This window comes from Carica papaya, chromosome 1, assembly GCF_054855325.1.
Source record: "Carica papaya isolate Zhongbai chromosome 1, ASM5485532v1, whole genome shotgun sequence".
Taxonomy (NCBI): domain Eukaryota; kingdom Viridiplantae; phylum Streptophyta; class Magnoliopsida; order Brassicales; family Caricaceae; genus Carica; species Carica papaya.
This window is the reverse complement of record NC_142309.1, coordinates 21212589-21229971: the sequence shown is the minus strand read 5'-3', so window position 1 is coordinate 21229971 and position 17383 is coordinate 21212589. Positions and strand designations below refer to the sequence as shown.

Below are 17383 nucleotides of genomic sequence, written 5' to 3'. Positions count from 1 at the left end.
TGTTCACAAATATAAGAGGCATCATAATTAATTACAAATTTAAAATAAAAAATAATAAGGTTTTTTTATTGATCCTGAGACTTGCAGGTTATGGATTCACCGTTGACTAGTTAAAATTTATCTTTGAGTAGGATTCTCTAATTTAGCTATTGTATAATCCTAATATTTAGGAATAAGTCAATTACCTCTTATCTTGTTGGCTGTTCCTATTTTGTATCAATCTTGAGTATTTATACTATAAGTTTTGTTTAAAAAAGTGTACAACTCGTTGAAATAAAATATGAAAAGTTTTTTATTTTTCTATCTCAGCAAGTGTTTGCTAAAATTCCTCTTAAATATATTTTTTTATTTTTCAATCCTAAAATCAACAATTGGTATCATAACTTCTTTGAAACATTTTTGCAACAGGTGAGGAAGAGAAAATTACAGTAAGCTAGTGAAGGAGACAAGCAGAGTTGATGGCAACTGAAGCAACATTTGTGCAACTAGTCATTCCACACTTTGATGGCCATTATGATCACTAGTGCATGCTGATGGAAAATTTTTTGAGGTCCAAGGAGTACTGGAACGTTGTTGAATCTGGTGTAGCAGAACCAGTGGCTGGAACTATGTTGACACAGCAGTAAAAAAAAGAATATAAGGCATTAAAGTTGAAGGATCTCAAAGCAAAGAACAATCTCTTTCAAGCAATTGATCAATCTACCTTGGAAACAATTCTTTGTAAAGATACGTCCAAAAAACATCTGAGACTCAATGAAGAAAAAATATCAAGGGGATGCAAAGGCAAAGAGAATGCAACTCCAAGCACTTCGTGCAGAATTTGAAGCGCTACATATGAAGACTGGAGAATTAGTAGATGATTTCTTCTCTAGAACAATGACAATCGTGAACCAACGACGTATAAATGGAGATAAGATGAAGGACGTGATGATTGTTGAAAAGATTATGCGATCTTTAACAATAAATTTTAATTATATTATTTGTTCAATTGAAGAATCTAAAGATCTCGATGTATTTACAATTGATGAATTACAGAATTCTTTAAAATCCATGAAAGGAAACTGATCAAAGCTAAAACAAAGGAGCAAGCACTGCAGGCAATAGTGAACAACCTTTCATCAAACAATGGAGATCCAGGGACAACAAATAAATTCAACAAACACTTTCACTAGAAATCTTGAATCAACCAATCACAATGGAAAGGAAGAAATTGTGATGTCTATAACTCATCAAATCACAAGCCAACAGACAACTCAAGAATCAGTGTTATCGGTGTCATAAATACGATCACTATAGATCTGAATGCTGAACTAATTTGAATAAACAACACAGAGAAAGAAGAAGAAAAAGTCTCTCTTTTGTTGGCATGTCATGCAAAAGATGAAAGACATCAATACTTGTGGTATTTAAATAATAGTTGCAGTAATCACATGCGAGGAGACAAGTTGGCATTTTCAAATTTAGATGAATCATTTCGTAATACTGTAACATTTGGTGGTAATTCCAAAGTTTCTATGATGGGTAAGGGCAATGTGAAAATCTGTACCAAAAAAAATACTAATAAAACAATTTCAAATGTTTTCTTTATTCCAGATCTAAAGACTAATCTACTAAGTATTGATTAACTCTAAGAGAAGGAATATAAGATTCTAATTAAGGCTTGAGTTTGCAATGTTGAAGATGAAAATTTGGGCTTGATTGCTAAAGTCAGAATGACAACAAATCGAATGTTTCCACTTTATCTTCAAAATACCACTTCTTCATGTTTCTTTTCAAGATTGAAAGAGGTGGCTTGGCTTTGGCATTTCTGATATGCTCACCTAAATTTTGGTGGTTTGAAAACTCTACAGCAAAAGTAGATGATGGCAGAACTTCCATAATTTGATTGTCCATCAGATGTTTGTAAAGATTGTGTTGTTAGTAAACAACACTGTAACACTTTTCCCAAAAGAAATTCTTGGAGAGCAAAGAAAGTTTTAGAACTGGTGCACTCTGATATTTGCGGCCCAATTAATCGATCTTTAAATGGAGGTAAAAAATATATAATCATCTTTATTGATTATTATAGTCGAAAAATTTGGGTTTATTTTTTGCAGGAAAAATCGAAGCTTTTGTCCTTTTAAAAAGCTTTAAAGCACTTGTTAAGAAAAAGATTGGAAGTCTAATAAAAATTCTTCAAACAGACCGTGGTGGAGAATATAACTCATAGGAATTTATAAAATTTTGTAAGTCTGATGGCATTAAAAGGCAACTTACAACAACATACACACCTGAGCAAAATGGTGTTTGCGAGAGAAAAAATCGTACCATTTTGAATATGGTTCGAAGTCTGTTAAAAAGGAGTGACATTCCAAAAAAAATTTGGCCTGAAGCAATTAATTGGAGTATCTATGTTTTGAACAGATCTTCCACATTTGCTGTTCAAAACATGAGTCCGGAAGAAGCTTGGAATGGATATAAACCATTAGTATAATACTTTAAAGTTTTTGGATGCATTGCTTATGCTCATGTTCCATATGAAAAAAGGAAGAAGTTAGATGACAAATGAGAAAAATGCATTTTTTTTTAGTGTTAGTGATCATTCTAAAGTCTACAAGTTGTATAATCCTATCATTAAAAAAAATTTATTAGCCATGACGTGATTTTTGATGAAGCAAACCTTTGGAAATGGGATAAAAAAATTATTCAACAATAAATTCTAGTTGATTTTATTGCTGAAAATGAAGAAAGACAACAACCTTTGGTGAATGATCATCACATGACCAATGAGGAACAACCATTGGTTACTCAAACCCCTCCCAACGACGATGAACAACGACCTCAAAGAGTTAGGAGAAAGCCAACATAGATGACTGATTATGAGGTAACTGGAATTGAAGAACCACTAACCCATTTTGCTTTTTTCTCAAATTATGATCTTATGTCTTTTGAAAAAAATTATAAAATAGTCAAAATAGAGGAAGACAATGGATGATGAGATAGCTGCCATTGAAAAAAATAGTACTTGGGAGTTGGTTAAACTTCCAAAATGCCAAAAATCCATTGGAGTAAAGTGAGTCTACAAAACAAAGTTAAATGAAAAATGAGAAGTTGATAAATTCAAAGCACGTTTGATTGCTAAAGGCTACAAACAAGAGTTTGGGATGGATTATATCAAAGTTTTTACACTGGTAACAAAGCATGACACAGTTAGAATGATTATTGCATTAGCAACTCAAAATTCATGGCCTGTTTTCCAACTAGACGTGAAATCGGCTTTCTTACATGGAGATCTAAATGATCAGATATTTATTGAACAACCTCCAGGTTATATTAAAGTTGGAAATAAACATGAAGTGTATAGACTAAAGAATTTCTTGTATGGTTTAAAACAAGCACCTGGGGTTGGTATGGTCGAAATGAAACTTATTTTTTGAAGGAAGGTTTTTAAAAATGTCCGTATGAACACACACTTTTTATAAAATTAGAAGATGATGGGAGGGTGCTTATGGTTTGTCTTTATATAGATGATTTAATTTATACCGATAATGATATAACCATGTTTGAAAAGTTTAAGAAGTCTATGATGATCGAGTTTGACATGAGCGATCTTGAATTGATGCGATACTTTCTTGGCATAGACGTGACTCAATCTGCTGGTGGCATATTCATTTCTCAAGAAAAGTATATGCAGGAAGTCTTGAGCAAGTTTCAAATGAAGAATTGCAATCCTACTAGTACTCTAATGGATACAAGAATGAAGCTTGTTAAAAATCCTGAAGGAAAGACGGTAGACAACACTATTTACAAGCAAATTGAGGGAAGCTTGATGTATTAAACCACCACAAGGCCATATATTATGTGTGATATGAGCAAAATCAGCATATACATGGAAAGTCCTAAGGAAGTACATCTTATTGCTGCAAAAAGAATTCTCTGAAACTTGCAAGGTACTTCTAAATATGAACTGTTCTACAGGAATGATGAAAAATCAAATCTATTTGGTTTCACGGATAGTGATCATGCTAGAGATTTAGATGATAGAAAAAATATAACTGGTTATGTTTTCTTAATGGGAACAACAACAATTTCATGGTTTTATAAAAAGCAATCAATAGTAACATTATCAACAATTGAAGTCGAATATATAGCTGTTCTAGCATGTGCTTGTCAAACAGTCTGGTTAAGAAAGATTCTTGATGAGCTTCACTTCAAGCAAGAATGACCTACTTTTATCTACTGTGATAATGAATCAGCAATTAAATTATCTAAAAATCCTGTTCTACATAGAAAAAGTAAACATATAGATGTGAAATTTCACTTCCTAAGAGATCTTATAAAACAAAGAGTAATTGATCTCAACTATTGCAAGAGTGAAGATATATATTTTACCGGCGGTTTGTGGTTAAGTGTATTTTTATAGTTTATCTCAAGTCAACCTGAATATACATACATAAGTACATACACTGAGACTGACACTAAAAAATAGAGAAAAACAGAGATAGTAAGAATTCATATGCAATTTCAATACGTAAAATTAAAATTCAAGTAAATTGTGTTCAAAGTGACTACTGACTTGGCTTGTTTAATATATCTTAATTTAAATATAAGAATTTTGATTGATCAATTTATTAATTAAAATGTCAACAAATGTTTTGATAAAATTATATAACTGATGATATATATAAAAAAAAAAAAGAAGCATGCAGCAGAAAACATTATAAAAATTCTGAATTTAAGTAGACAAATTTAATTAAAATTGGTATCTAAAACAAATTAGATGATGTTTTGGTTGACAAGGAATTAGAAGTTTCCAAGAAAGAGAAATGGAGAAGGATCAGTCAACAAGAAAGAAAACAAGTCAACCTAAAATAATAAGACGAATTCTGACACATGTCTGATTAAAATTTAATTTAATTTAAATAAAATAATATTCTTTTTTTACTTTCAACAAATTTAAGGTTAGAGATTTAATATATTATACTTTAAAGAAAATAAAATAAAATATTACCGTATCACAAAAGTTTATTATGTTATTTTTATCAATTTGAAAGTTACAGTAATATATATAATTTTAATATCAACTCATTCAAAATTTATGACAAAATAAATTTTTGTCCCCTTTTTTTTTATTTATATATTATAGTCTAAGTTAAGGGACTAAGCTTTTTCCCTTCGCCAACAAAGCTTTGTTTGTTTGACAAGGAAATGAGAAAAGTCTCCATGACCAACAGACAGGTGACGACAAAGTCAACCTGACTTTATACGCACGCACATATAATATATATATATATATATACATATACATACCCACATACGCCTCCACAAAGTACACATAGTTTTGTTGATAATTACTGAAGAAGAAAAGAAAGAAAGATCGATGAGTATAATTGGCAAAAGGAAAGAGGAGGAAGAAATGGAAGAGATTGAGATAGTAATAGCAGGTGGTGGCATATGCGGTCTGGCAACTGCTTTGGCTCTTCACAGGTTTCTTATAATTATTTTTAATATATAAAAAATATTTAACGTTTTATAAAAATTGAAACTCTATATATATATATATATATATAATATGTATAATTACTTAACTGGGATGCAGGAAAGGGATAAAGAGTGTGATTCTGGAAAGAGCAGAATGTGTTCGTGCGACGGGATCTGCCATCGGTGTCTTCCCAAATGGGTGGCGAGCTCTTGACCAACTTGGTGTTGGCTCTGATCTCCGCCCAACTGCCGTCCCACTTCTCGGGTATATCTCTCTCGCTCTCTCTCTCTAAACATATACATATACATATACATACAGATACGCATATATATATATATATATATCATGCTCCACCTTTGGTCTCTTTTCTTATCTTTCTGTAAAACATATGAATTATGAATACACAATTTTTTTTTTCTCGAAAAGATGGGTATACAATATTTAACACCCACAATTGTATATACGAAAACAGGGTAAGGGATGTATCGCTTCACAACGGCAAGCGGCGTGAATCAACTTTTTCGCTTACCTCGTACGTTGACAAGCCCATATACAGTACATATATATATATAAGCTTTTCATTTTTCGTTGAAGATTATGTTTTTAAGAGGATATTATTTGACATAAACTACATATATTGTCAGAGTTGGGGAAGGTCGGTGCCTGAAACGGAGTGATCTAGTCAAAGCACTCGCCAATCATCTTCCATCTGGCACCATTCGCTTTAATTCACAAATCGTTTCAGTGGAGTTGGACCCTTTGTCTTCCTACCCTATTCTTCACCTCAAAGATGGAACAACCATTAGAGCCAAGGTATATATATATTATACACACATATACTGTAATACACATACAACAGAAAACATATTTTCTTAAATGTGTATATTTAACATTAATTAATTCCACACCTGGGTATATATAAATAGGTTTTGATCGGATGTGATGGGGCCAATTCAGTAATAGGTGACTTTCTGGGACTAAAGCCAAAAAAGGTATTCAGTTCATTGGCTGTGAGAGGTCTTACAGAGTTTGCAAACCGCCACGGATTGCCCATTGAGGGCGTAAGAATTAGAAGGGGCAACACCATGTCGGGAGGAGTTCCTCTCAACGATCACCTACTCTATTGGTTCTTACTTCACAAATGGAATCCTACCGGTAATTATTGTTAAATTTCAATCTCTACATGTTTAAAAACAATCGATCAAAATCTCTGAATCATGTTTTTGTTTATGAGTTTCGACTATAGATCTTGCAAAAGTGGCACATGATCCGGAGCTGATACAAAAAATGGCTATAGAAACATTAATCGAGCACAAATTTCCAGCAGAAAGAATAGAGATAGTCAAAAGGTGTGATCTAAATTCATTATCGCTCACTCGCTTGAGATATAGGTCACCATGGGAGGTGCTGTTGGGAAACTTTCGGAAAGGGACGGTAACAGTGGCGGGAGATGCAATGCACGTGATGGGTCCATTTTTAGGTCAAGGTGGCTCCGCAGCCATGGAAGACGCAGTGGTGTTAGCGAGGTGTTTGGCAGGAAAGCTTGGTTCAAAACAAAAGATTGAAGAAGCTTTGGACGAGTATATAAAAGAAAGAAGGATGAGACTGGTTTGGCTGTCAACACAAACCTATCTTGTTGGCTCGTTGCTTGATACTTCCTCGTTAATTAAGAAAATCTTTATTATGATTTTCATGGCTCTGCTCTTCCGCAACCCAACTGCTCATGCCAAATATGATTGCGGACGCCTCTAATTCTAATAAATTCCGGATTTAACTTCAAATTTTTTGTATGAAAATTATAATAAAATGTATAAGTTATCCGTTAAATGTCAACAAATTATATGTTGTATCTTATTATTTCAGTGGTGAATTCTTCCCCAATAAATACTTTTCGAGTAATATTTATGTAAGTAAATTATAATACAAAGATTTGATGCATTACAAACAATAGAAATTAAAGGGGAATATCAAAGTTGGGTGTGAATGGATTTTTTGGCCTTCATTGATTGTGAAGTTTGAGTTTGTCAATTCGAGTCCAACTTTTCTTTTAGTAACTAACTATTCGCAATATATAATTATACATAAATTTGAAGGAAAGTCCACGACTGGTTTATTGGAAACGCACAACAATACGACAGGGAATCTGCTAGACATGTAAAAGAGAAGTTGTGGAGAATAATTACTGCATGACTTAGTATCAGTTGCATTGTCTTATGGAATTATGATTTACAAGAAAAAGAAGCTCTCTGGTTAAAAATGTTGCATGGAAAGAAAAAAACAAAGAGCAATATTCGATAAATCTCAAATCTCAAAATGATAATTGATAATTGGTCCAAATAAAAGATATTTTAGATAGGCTGGGGACCAAGGAGGGGCAACGTAACTAAGCTCCAATTTGTTGACCATGGAAATTATAGAAGTCTACCCTATTAAAGACCGAGGACAACTAGTCAAACCGACTTTATTATATATATCTGACTATTATATATACATACACCCAAACGCTCCCCTCCAAAAGAAAAAACTCATTTGTTAATTGCTGAATATCAATCAAAGAGAGAAGATAAATTAATATAGCGAAAAAGGAAGAAGAAAGAAATGGAAGAGATAGAGATAGTAATAGCAGGTGCCGGCATATGCGGTCTCGCCGTTGCCTTAGCTCTTCACAGGTTCGTAATATTTATCCATGTTTAATATAATTACTGTTCTCATATATGTAATGGGTATGTATATATATGTAGTATATAGCAGTAGTGAATATATAAATATTTATATACTTGGCTTATAATGTTAACGCAGGAAGGGGATAAAGAGTGTTGTTCTGGAAAAAGCAGAGTCGGTTCGTGCGACCGGCGCCGGCATCGGAATCCAACCAAACGGGTGGCGCGTCCTTCACCAGCTTGGCGTTGCCTCCATTCTACAATCTACTGCTCTCCCAATTCTCGGGTAATAGTTAATTTTTGCATATACATATTTGGATTGCATATATACTGTGTGTGCATACACATATATATTGACTGCATTATACAAACAGAGGGCGAGATATATCGATCCAAAACAACGGGAAGCGACGTGAATCGCCTCTTCTACCAGTTCCGTAAGTTGAAAACCATACCCTTTTCAATTTACTGATGATCACCATTATAAAAAAAAAAATTGGGTATATGTATGTGGGTTTTGTGTATGCGTTTTCAGAAGTGTTGGAGAAGTACGTTGCTTGAAGCGTAGTGATCTAGTCAACGTGCTAGCTGGTCAACTTCCAACTGGCACCATTCGCTTTGAATGCCAAATCGTGTCAGTGGAGTTGGACTCTTTGACTTCTTATCCAATTATTCACTTGCAAGATGGAACCGCCATTAGAGCCAAGGTAGATAATATATGCATATAATATGTATGTAAAATAGGGATAAATCCAAGTCATGAAATTCCCTATTAGAGTCAATATAATACGAGCTATAAATTATATCGTTGAGTTGTCTGTATGTAATGAGTTTGCTAGAACTTAATTTGATTCAATCACAACAATATCATCCACACGCACTAATCATAATTTTTTAGTTCTGATGAATCTGACGTTATAAATCAGAATGTCTTATAATTATTTGTTATACAAAAATACTTTACTTTCCACAGCTACATAATTAATGCAATTATTTGTAGGTTTTGGTCGGATGTGATGGAGCCAATTCAATAGTTGGAAATTTTATTGGGCTAAAACCCAAGAAGGTGTTCAGTTCATGTACAGTGAGAGGTTTTACAGAGTATCCTAATAGCCATGGATTGCCAATTGAATTTATTAGGATAAGAAAGGGCAACACACTTTTTGGAAGAGTTCCTATTACCGATAAACTCGTTTATTGGTTCTTACTTCACAGGTGGAATCCCACAGGTTATATATCTTCTTATTCTTTTATACTAATCTTTGTTTTTTGCTTATTCATATAAAACTTTAATTAATGTCTTCGGGAGTGTCCTTGTTGTGGATTAGATGTGTCTGATTTTATGAGGGCAAGAGCTCGATCCTATAGGATCATGATTTCTGCATCTGATAGGATACTAAGGGATTGGAGTGCCACCATCACTAGCAGCTAGTAAATTTGCATCTTCCGAAGTGTAGCCAAGGATATATGTTGTAACTTTTTTTTTTTAAATTTAAAAGTTGATAGCTTAAAACAACATTTGCCACTAAAAACAACATTCCAAAGATTTAAATCTTGTTGTATGTTGACTTACAGCTTTAATTACAGATATTTCTTATTACACTAAGGATATATGTTGCAACTCTTTTGTTAATTTTAAAATTAGCTAGCTTAACACAACATTAACCAATAGAAAATAACATTTGAAAGATCTAAACTTTGTTGTATGTTGACTTCTGGTCTTAATTTCAGATATTTCTAAAGTGGCCCAAGATCCAGAATTGATACAACAACTGGCTAAAGACACTTTACTTGAATATGAGTTGTCAACAGAAAGCCTAGAGTTAGTGGAAAGGTGCGATCGAAGCTCATTATCATTCACTCACTTGAGTTATCGAGAGCCATGGGAAGTGTTGCTGGCCAATTTTCGAAGAGGAACAGTGACAGTGGCTGGAGATGCAATGCATGCAATGTGTCCGTTCTTGGGTCAGGGCGGCGCAGCAGCCATGGAAGACTCAATAGTACTAGCTCGGTGCTTATCAAAGAAGCTTAATTCAAAAGAGGGAATTGAGGAAGCACTTGACAAATATGTAAAAGAAAGAAGAATGAGGTTGGTACGACTGTCTACACAAACTTACCTTATTGGCTCATTGCTCGATACAACATCATTGATTAAGAAACTCTTCGTCGTTCTTTTCATGACTTTACTCTTCCCCAACCCAACTGCTCATTCTCGATATGATTGTGGTAGTCTTTTTTAACAAATTCTACCAATGTTATTTTTTAATTATTTTGATAACGAGTATATCCATATTTAAATTATTTATAAGTTGTGTTGTAGTTGAACTGATGCAACTTGTTGTTCTTCGATCTTCAGTAATATATATATATTTTATGTCATGAATCAGAATGTACTATTGTCACACTCAAAATCGTAAAGATTTTCATATGATAAAACAAAACAAGTACAGCATTAAAAGTTTTCAAGGAAATGGTCTTGTTGGGTCCTTCATCTAAAGCAAAGGAAAAAAGTTAGAAAAGAAAAACAAAAATAAACCTTCAGTCATGACATAAAACAATAACAGAAGAGAAAAATATAACAGGAATGACACTTGACTTGAAAAATATCTAGCTAATCTGCCTTGTTAACTTTATAACACAAATATTTGTTCAACTCTTTATCAACACCAATCATTACTCAGTTACTACAGGATAACTAATGTATACCAAAGTATTCGTGAAAAAAAAAAAAAAAAAACATTTATAATGTTCTCAATTTCCAAAAAGAAAAATAAATCGGAATATGCACCACTGTTAACATATTTCGTATAAGAAGTTGATACATATGCCGTGCTACATTTTTATTGATAACATGATAAAAATCTTATCTCATAGATTTTATTAATAAATTCTAATTTATATTAAATTCTGAGTAGAAACATGACATCTCTTAATATCTTCTGAAATTTCTCAGTTTTTATTTATGTGATTGGGACTGTAACTATATGTATTGGCAAAACATTCATGAATAATTTTCATAAACATGAAAGAGAACTCATCATGCAATATTATTCACCATTAGAAACCACCTCCTTTTTACCTTTAACTTGCCATTGAAATTGCACTAGTGCTGAGCCAAGGTCTGGGTTTGCTTTCTAGGATTGCTTGCCAGAATTATATATTGCAATGATCTATCAACACCTGCCTAGCAAGATGTATTGCTCCGCTTTGTTTATAGATTAAGTGCAAATTGAAAGCTGCTTCTCTGCGCAGATCACAATACCCAGGCTTCTTATTCTCCAGCGTGTCCAGATTTTCATTAGGGAGTTTTGGGATAGGATAATCCCTCACCCTTGTTGCAAGAACCTTTTCATAGTATGATGCAGCCAGAGATACGAGTCCAACATGCTGAAAAGCTCGAGCTATGTTATATAGTGCCTCCTGCAAATAAACCATTGCTCATTTCTTTCACAAAGCTTGTTATTTTGATATTAGAAAATAACGATAAAAATAAAGGCAAATTATTAGTTTTTAATGCTATTATCTTGTATTTTTCTGGACTTTTTTATAATTTAATTTCCTTAACCTTAACAATTTTATATCAGCAAAAATTAAAAAAAAAATCAAACTGCGAGGTAGCAAATTGTTAAAAAACACAAGGATTGTACTGTAACTTGATAGGGTAAAACTGTAATTTATTTTGATGAGCATGACAATAACCAATATTAACAATAACAAAAACAACAGTAATAATATATATGGGAGAGCATAGCAAGAAAAAGAGACCTGGTTATTTTCACAAAGCTGCAAATTGTTGTAGAGGAATGCTAAACCTTGTACAAGACACTGGTGCTTGTTTTGAAGCCTAAAACCAAGGGCCAAGTTGATTAATGAAGTTCCTGGAGAGAGGGAGAACCAGTTCAGACACTGGGTAACATATATAAGCTTTAAATCGCCTACTAAGTAGAGGGGCAGGGGGAATAAACAAGAGCATACCAACACATAGATTAATTAAGGGATCATTAGGCAACAGTTTATATGCTTCAAGGTATTCTCTTGCAGCATCTTGATGATGGCTGATCATAGTAAACTGATGGCCAGAAATGACAATGGAGGGGACACAACCTTTGTGTTTAACTCTCATGGAACGAAGAAACTTAGAATGCTGAGAATGGCTTTTTCCCAATCTACAATATCATAAAGAAAATGCATAGGAGTTAAGAGCTAAAGAGAAACAATATAATACATGTTAAACCTAAAGATGGATAATTGCAATCAAACAGATTGCAGAGACATACAAGAAAAACATGACCTGTAACGTCCAAAAAGAAATAGGAAAGATTTGCCAGATAAATTATCTCCTGATACAGTGGGCTGAGTTCCCACATTCATAAACTTCCAATATCTTGCTTAATATATGTTTAAATGACATTATGCTACCACCTAAACATAAAAGTGTACACACTCCAAAAAGGATTAATAACAAACTACCAAAACAAATACGTGTCAAAGGTCATTACCAGCAGAAGGTACAAAGTGTCAAATGAAGCGTTTATAAAATGAAAATGGCCAACTAACCATTTAATCCATTGTGATTTTGCTGTTTTTAGTTTCGGTACCTGTGGTCTCGTTTTTTGTGCGGATTCAGTGCTTATAGTTCATCTTTTTGTCATTTTACATAATCCTATTTTTTTAGGTTATTTTCTTCCAATATTTTGGATCTTTTTTCTTAATTCTATTTGTTTCGAGTTGAATTATGCACAAAAATGTACAACAACCCTCCAAGAAAACTACCAATTTTATGTAACATACCAAAAAGACAAACAATAGGTAGGTACTGAATTCACATAGGTAAAAGGACACAGGTAATAGAAGCGAAAACAATTAAACCATCACAATATTAAACTGTAGCTGACCCAACAAAAACCGTGTAACATACAGAAACAAGGGTTAATTATAGATATTTGCTTACTCCCACTTCTCATATCAACTGTCAAGATCCAACAAGAATTTTATCTAGATGTTGAATTCCACCAAATTTTGATCTTTCTTCGTCAATAAGATCAGCAAATATTGGCATAAAAGGTGAAATTCAAGCATACAGAAATCCGAGAAGTTAAAATCTACTTTCCACACGCATTGACGATCAAGAGTTGAAGCTTTTATAAACTTTTTTTTTTAAATTAAAAGTATATGATGTATATTAAATCAACAGCACCAAGGAAGTGTCACCCATTTACCAGATACTTACAACTCTCTTAGCATATTTATGACATTATCAAAATCCTTCAACCTATAAATGTCATAACCTAGAATCAAAGAACGAAAATAGTGTATGCATCTATCCCTAATGTTCTACATCTCTTCCTCAATCCCCTCATAAGTTCTAATATTCATCTCTTTCCAAACCACCCAAAAAGTAGTCAAACGAATTAAATTTACAGATTTTTTCTTTTGTCATATCTCATCCCTCGCCAACATTACAATAACCCAATTTACCCCTACTAAACCATATATCATTGTCTAAAGATTATACACCACCGGCAACCAAATGAGAATATGATTATAAGACTGCAGTTTTCTTGCACAGATAACAGCCAGTGACCATTGTTCTGCACCTTCTCATCAGAGCTTATCAATGGTCAAAAGAGTTGAAGCTTTTATAAACATAGTCGAAATCCACGTTTTAACGTACTAATGCCGCCTGACCAGAAAATTAGTACTTATATTAGTAACTTGAAGTGCATTGGCCACAAGCAAATTCACCTCCTATCAACTGTGACACCAGTCTCATAACTACTGATTTTCCTGCTTCATGTACTGACAAAAGAAAGAACCAAACACCTCAAAAATAGACAAGATCTCCATAGGACAATGCTAGTTGAGTAAAGTAAGAACTCATTCTGTTTGATAGAAAAAACAAAGTCATTAAAAGAAAGGGGAAACAGTACAAACAGGAGAATACAACATCCTCCTAATAGAAAAGAGAAAGCATTAACAGACATTAAAGGACAAAATGTAAAAGCAATTAATAAGGAAAGATGATGGTCTCCCAATTCCAATGGAGATCGGAAATTGCTATCTAAGAGGGGTATTTGTTTTGGCCCATAAGGTCACCAAGATATTCATTCTCTTCCATAGCTATATATTTATTTTTCAAATATTCTTCAGTTCCTCACAAGCCATAATGTCCAGAAACTAGCAAATGGCCCCTATCCACATTGGTTTTGCTTCCTTCCCTACCCCTTTGCCCTTAATTTGTGTGCATTGAAAGATCTCAACTAGTTGGACAATCTAGTCCATATCTTCCAAGCTATCCCACAATGGAGGAATAATGGAAATGAGATTCACCTTCTTTAAAGCATGTGACACAAATATCCAGAGATAGAATGCAATGAAGACGATGGATTTGAAACATCTCATTGATATTGAGTCTTTGATACATAGCTGTTCAAGTAAGTAACTTTACCTTTGACGATACCGGCGCTTTCCAGAATATATTAGTAATGTGAAACCAACTTAATGAATGGTTAATGATGAGGTACGCAAAGAAAGACTTACATGTGTTGTATACCCTGATGGTTCTAAAGACCAGGTTCTGGTGTCCAGTAATTTCAAAAGATTTTACAATTGAAGGGTCTCCTTATCTGAAAGGCTCCATATAGAATGGAAGCTCCAGGCCACAATTCCCTCACTGACGGAAATGAAGTGTGAGACTGGGACACAGTGTCCAGATGGTTAAACAAGCAAAGGAATTGAGAGGCTGAAGGTTCTCCCACCTAGGAGTCTTCTCAAAACATAATCCTAGATCCATTTCACAAATGTAATCTGGTTAGGGGCAGAGATAAAGGAATGGATTGGCTGATGGATTTTCAAGGGTTCCAGTGGGAAATGGATCGTCCTGCTATAATATCCATTCATCCCTGCTGCTCCCATGGATACTGTTTATAACTCTATGCCACAAAGAGTTTGGTTCTCGTGGGAAGTGTCAAAGCTATTTTGCCAATAAGATGAGTTCGTTTCTTAAAGATTCCCAAGACTTGATTCTCTCGAATTTTTGGACTTACAACACATCTCCATTTCACTAGATGGTTCCAAAATCTCCATCATCTGCTCCTGCCCACAAAAGTTTTCTCATTCTTTTGCTCAATTCTATCTGCTACCCCCATGATGGAACAAGGATAAAGAATAGAGCAGTATATTGGATGGACATGCTTGCATCAAGTCATCCTAATTTCTAGAAAAAAAGGCCCCTTTCCAACTCTTCAGCTGATTTGCTACTTTTACTCTTCAACCCTTCCCAAAAATGGTTATTCTCTGAGTTACCACCTAAGGGGACCCCTAGGTATGTCAAAGGCCAATCATTCCTCACACACTATATTAACCCTGCTAGTCTCAGTATAGTTTGTTCCTCCATATTAATTCCTGCCAGATCACTTTTCCCAAATTGATTTTTTACTCCTGATATATGTTCATAAACTTGGATATGAGTGAGAGTGTCCCTAATTGATCTATTATCATGTTCCAAAAGTATAGCACCATCAGCACACTAAAGGTGCGAAACCTCAATCCTATCCTTCCCCGCCAGTAGTCCTTCACCCTTTGTTGCTCATTTGTACTGGATAGCATCTTACTCAACACATCCACCCTTAAGACAAGGCGGAAAAAGGATAAAACTAAAGAAATCTCAAAATTGAAAATCGAAAATTTTCATGCAAAATTACCTAGATAAAATCACAAAGATAAAATATAACACTTAAGGACTTAGATGCAACCTTCTTAGTACTACAATAGATTGACAGTAGAAATCTCTTTCATGGCAACTATAGCTAACATGATACAAACAAATAAACATCACATACCTGGAGGTTACTTTATAGTAGCAGTTCCAGGCAGTAAAGCTATAAGGATGCTGCTGAACAATGTATTTTATACAGTCAAACCCATGCTTAGGATCCACGGTGTTGTATGCCATTTCTGTAAAATTGGAGGGAAAGTCAGCTTTAGCAAGGCCAGGAAAGTAGATAATAATTCTTCTTTTGAAATATAAAGAGGAAAGTAGATAATAATTCAAAAACTGCTAAAGAACATTTGATATTATGCTTTCCATTAAATAGAATAACTAAACAGATTTACTAAAAAAACCCATGAAGAAACAGTAAGTGGAATTAATCTCAAGGAATTACGAGCTCCAAGGGACCGAAGCTCCTCCTTCTTCTCAGCAGGAAAAGCCTTGTGCGACAATTTCAGAGCAAGTTTAATAATCTCTAGCGCTTCACCGTACCTTCTCAAAGATGCTAAGGCCTTGCATAACTGTGGTGATACAATTAGAGAAATACAATGATCATTAAGTACTGTAAAATATTAAAAATGTAAATTGGAAAGCCCAGAACTAGTAGAAAACAGAAATAAGCAGATAAATTTCAGTCAACAGTCATTAAGAACAATGCCCAACCAAGAGCAAAAATATTTGAAAGATGACCAAGAAGATTCAGAAAAATAGGAGCCGAATGTAAAAGAAAATGAAGCACTGACATCAATGATAAAAGAATGATGCTCGTCATCTTTTAAAAGGCTTGGCATGGGAGATTCTTTAAGAGGTTCTTGCTGCAGACAATAAGCCAGTTGATCAGCTCCCAATATAAGAACTTAATAAGCAAAAGATTAAATACCAAAAAATCAGAAGTCATGACATAAACATTGCCAATTACCGGAGGTTCATCATCTGAATCATCAGTGTGCCAATCAAGTCCAGCGGCTATTGCTGCTGCTTTCTTTTCTTCCTTCTGAGCTGCTCTCTTTTGGAGCATTTTTCTAGCTCTAGCAGCTTTCAACCTTTCCAAAACAACGTGACAAGACATTTAGCTAGATTAAAGTATATACATATATTTATATATATATTAAATTAAAAAGTATAAGACATATATTAAATCAACAACACCAAGGAGGTGTCACCCATTTACAGAATATTTGCAAACCTGTTAGCATATCGACAATATTCCTAAAATATTTCATCTTATATAAATCATGGCCCAAAATCAAAAATCTAAAATAATGAAATTACCTATTTTTAATTTTATATATCTCCCCTTCAATCCCCTCAAAAGTTTTATTGTTTCTCTCTTTTCAAATCACTCAAAAAATAGTCATTGGAATAGGTTTTACAATTTTTTTCTTTTTATAAATCCCCTATCATGCACAAATCTCATCTCTCACCGACCCTGCAATAACCCAATTAATCCCTAATAAATCATAAGATTATAATCCAAAGATAATATGCTAT

At 33.8% G+C, this 17383-nt stretch overlaps 3 protein-coding genes across 6 annotated transcripts in view; 2 read left to right on the top strand and 1 right to left on the bottom strand.

Annotated features, from left to right (window-relative positions):
• The first annotated feature begins 5294 nt into the window (after positions 1–5294).
• LOC110818783 (monooxygenase 1-like) lies at positions 5295–7360 on the top strand. The gene is made up of 6 exons (XM_022047773.2): positions 5295–5466; positions 5579–5725; positions 5934–5993; positions 6106–6274; positions 6388–6616; positions 6708–7360. The coding sequence occupies exons 1-6, from the start codon at positions 5360–5362 to the stop codon at positions 7211–7213; spliced, it is 1218 nt and encodes a 405-aa protein (XP_021903465.2). The 5' UTR covers positions 5295–5359; the 3' UTR covers positions 7214–7360.
• Positions 7361–7951: 591 nt separating this feature from the next.
• On the top strand, positions 7952–10500 carry LOC110818683 (monooxygenase 1-like). Its single transcript, XM_022047629.2, has 6 exons — positions 7952–8130; positions 8261–8407; positions 8496–8558; positions 8657–8828; positions 9122–9350; positions 9853–10500. The coding sequence occupies exons 1-6, from the start codon at positions 8060–8062 to the stop codon at positions 10359–10361; spliced, it is 1191 nt and encodes a 396-aa protein (XP_021903321.2). The 5' UTR covers positions 7952–8059; the 3' UTR covers positions 10362–10500.
• Positions 10501–10517: 17 nt separating this feature from the next.
• LOC110818845 (tetratricopeptide repeat (TPR)-containing protein) overlaps positions 10518–17383 on the bottom strand; it is a 34609-nt gene continuing 27743 nt past the window's right edge. For 2 of the 4 annotated variants that reach the window (XM_088221422.1, XM_088221423.1), the window contains exons 13-19: positions 16812–16935; positions 16636–16707; positions 16287–16413; positions 15963–16077; positions 12097–12287; positions 11887–11999; positions 10893–11541 (exon numbers count right to left, since the gene is read on the bottom strand). In XM_088221422.1, coding sequence (XP_088077548.1) covers positions 11275–11541; positions 11887–11999; positions 12097–12287; positions 15963–16077; positions 16287–16413; positions 16636–16707; positions 16812–16935 — 1009 coding nt within the window. In that variant the 3' untranslated portion in view covers positions 10893–11274. Of the gene's footprint in view, positions 10614–10892; positions 11542–11886; positions 12000–12096; positions 12288–13306; positions 13805–15962; positions 16078–16286; positions 16414–16635; positions 16708–16811; positions 16936–17383 lie in introns of those variants that run through there. The other 2 variants (XR_015820068.1, XM_088221424.1) reach the window with 2 other exon arrangements.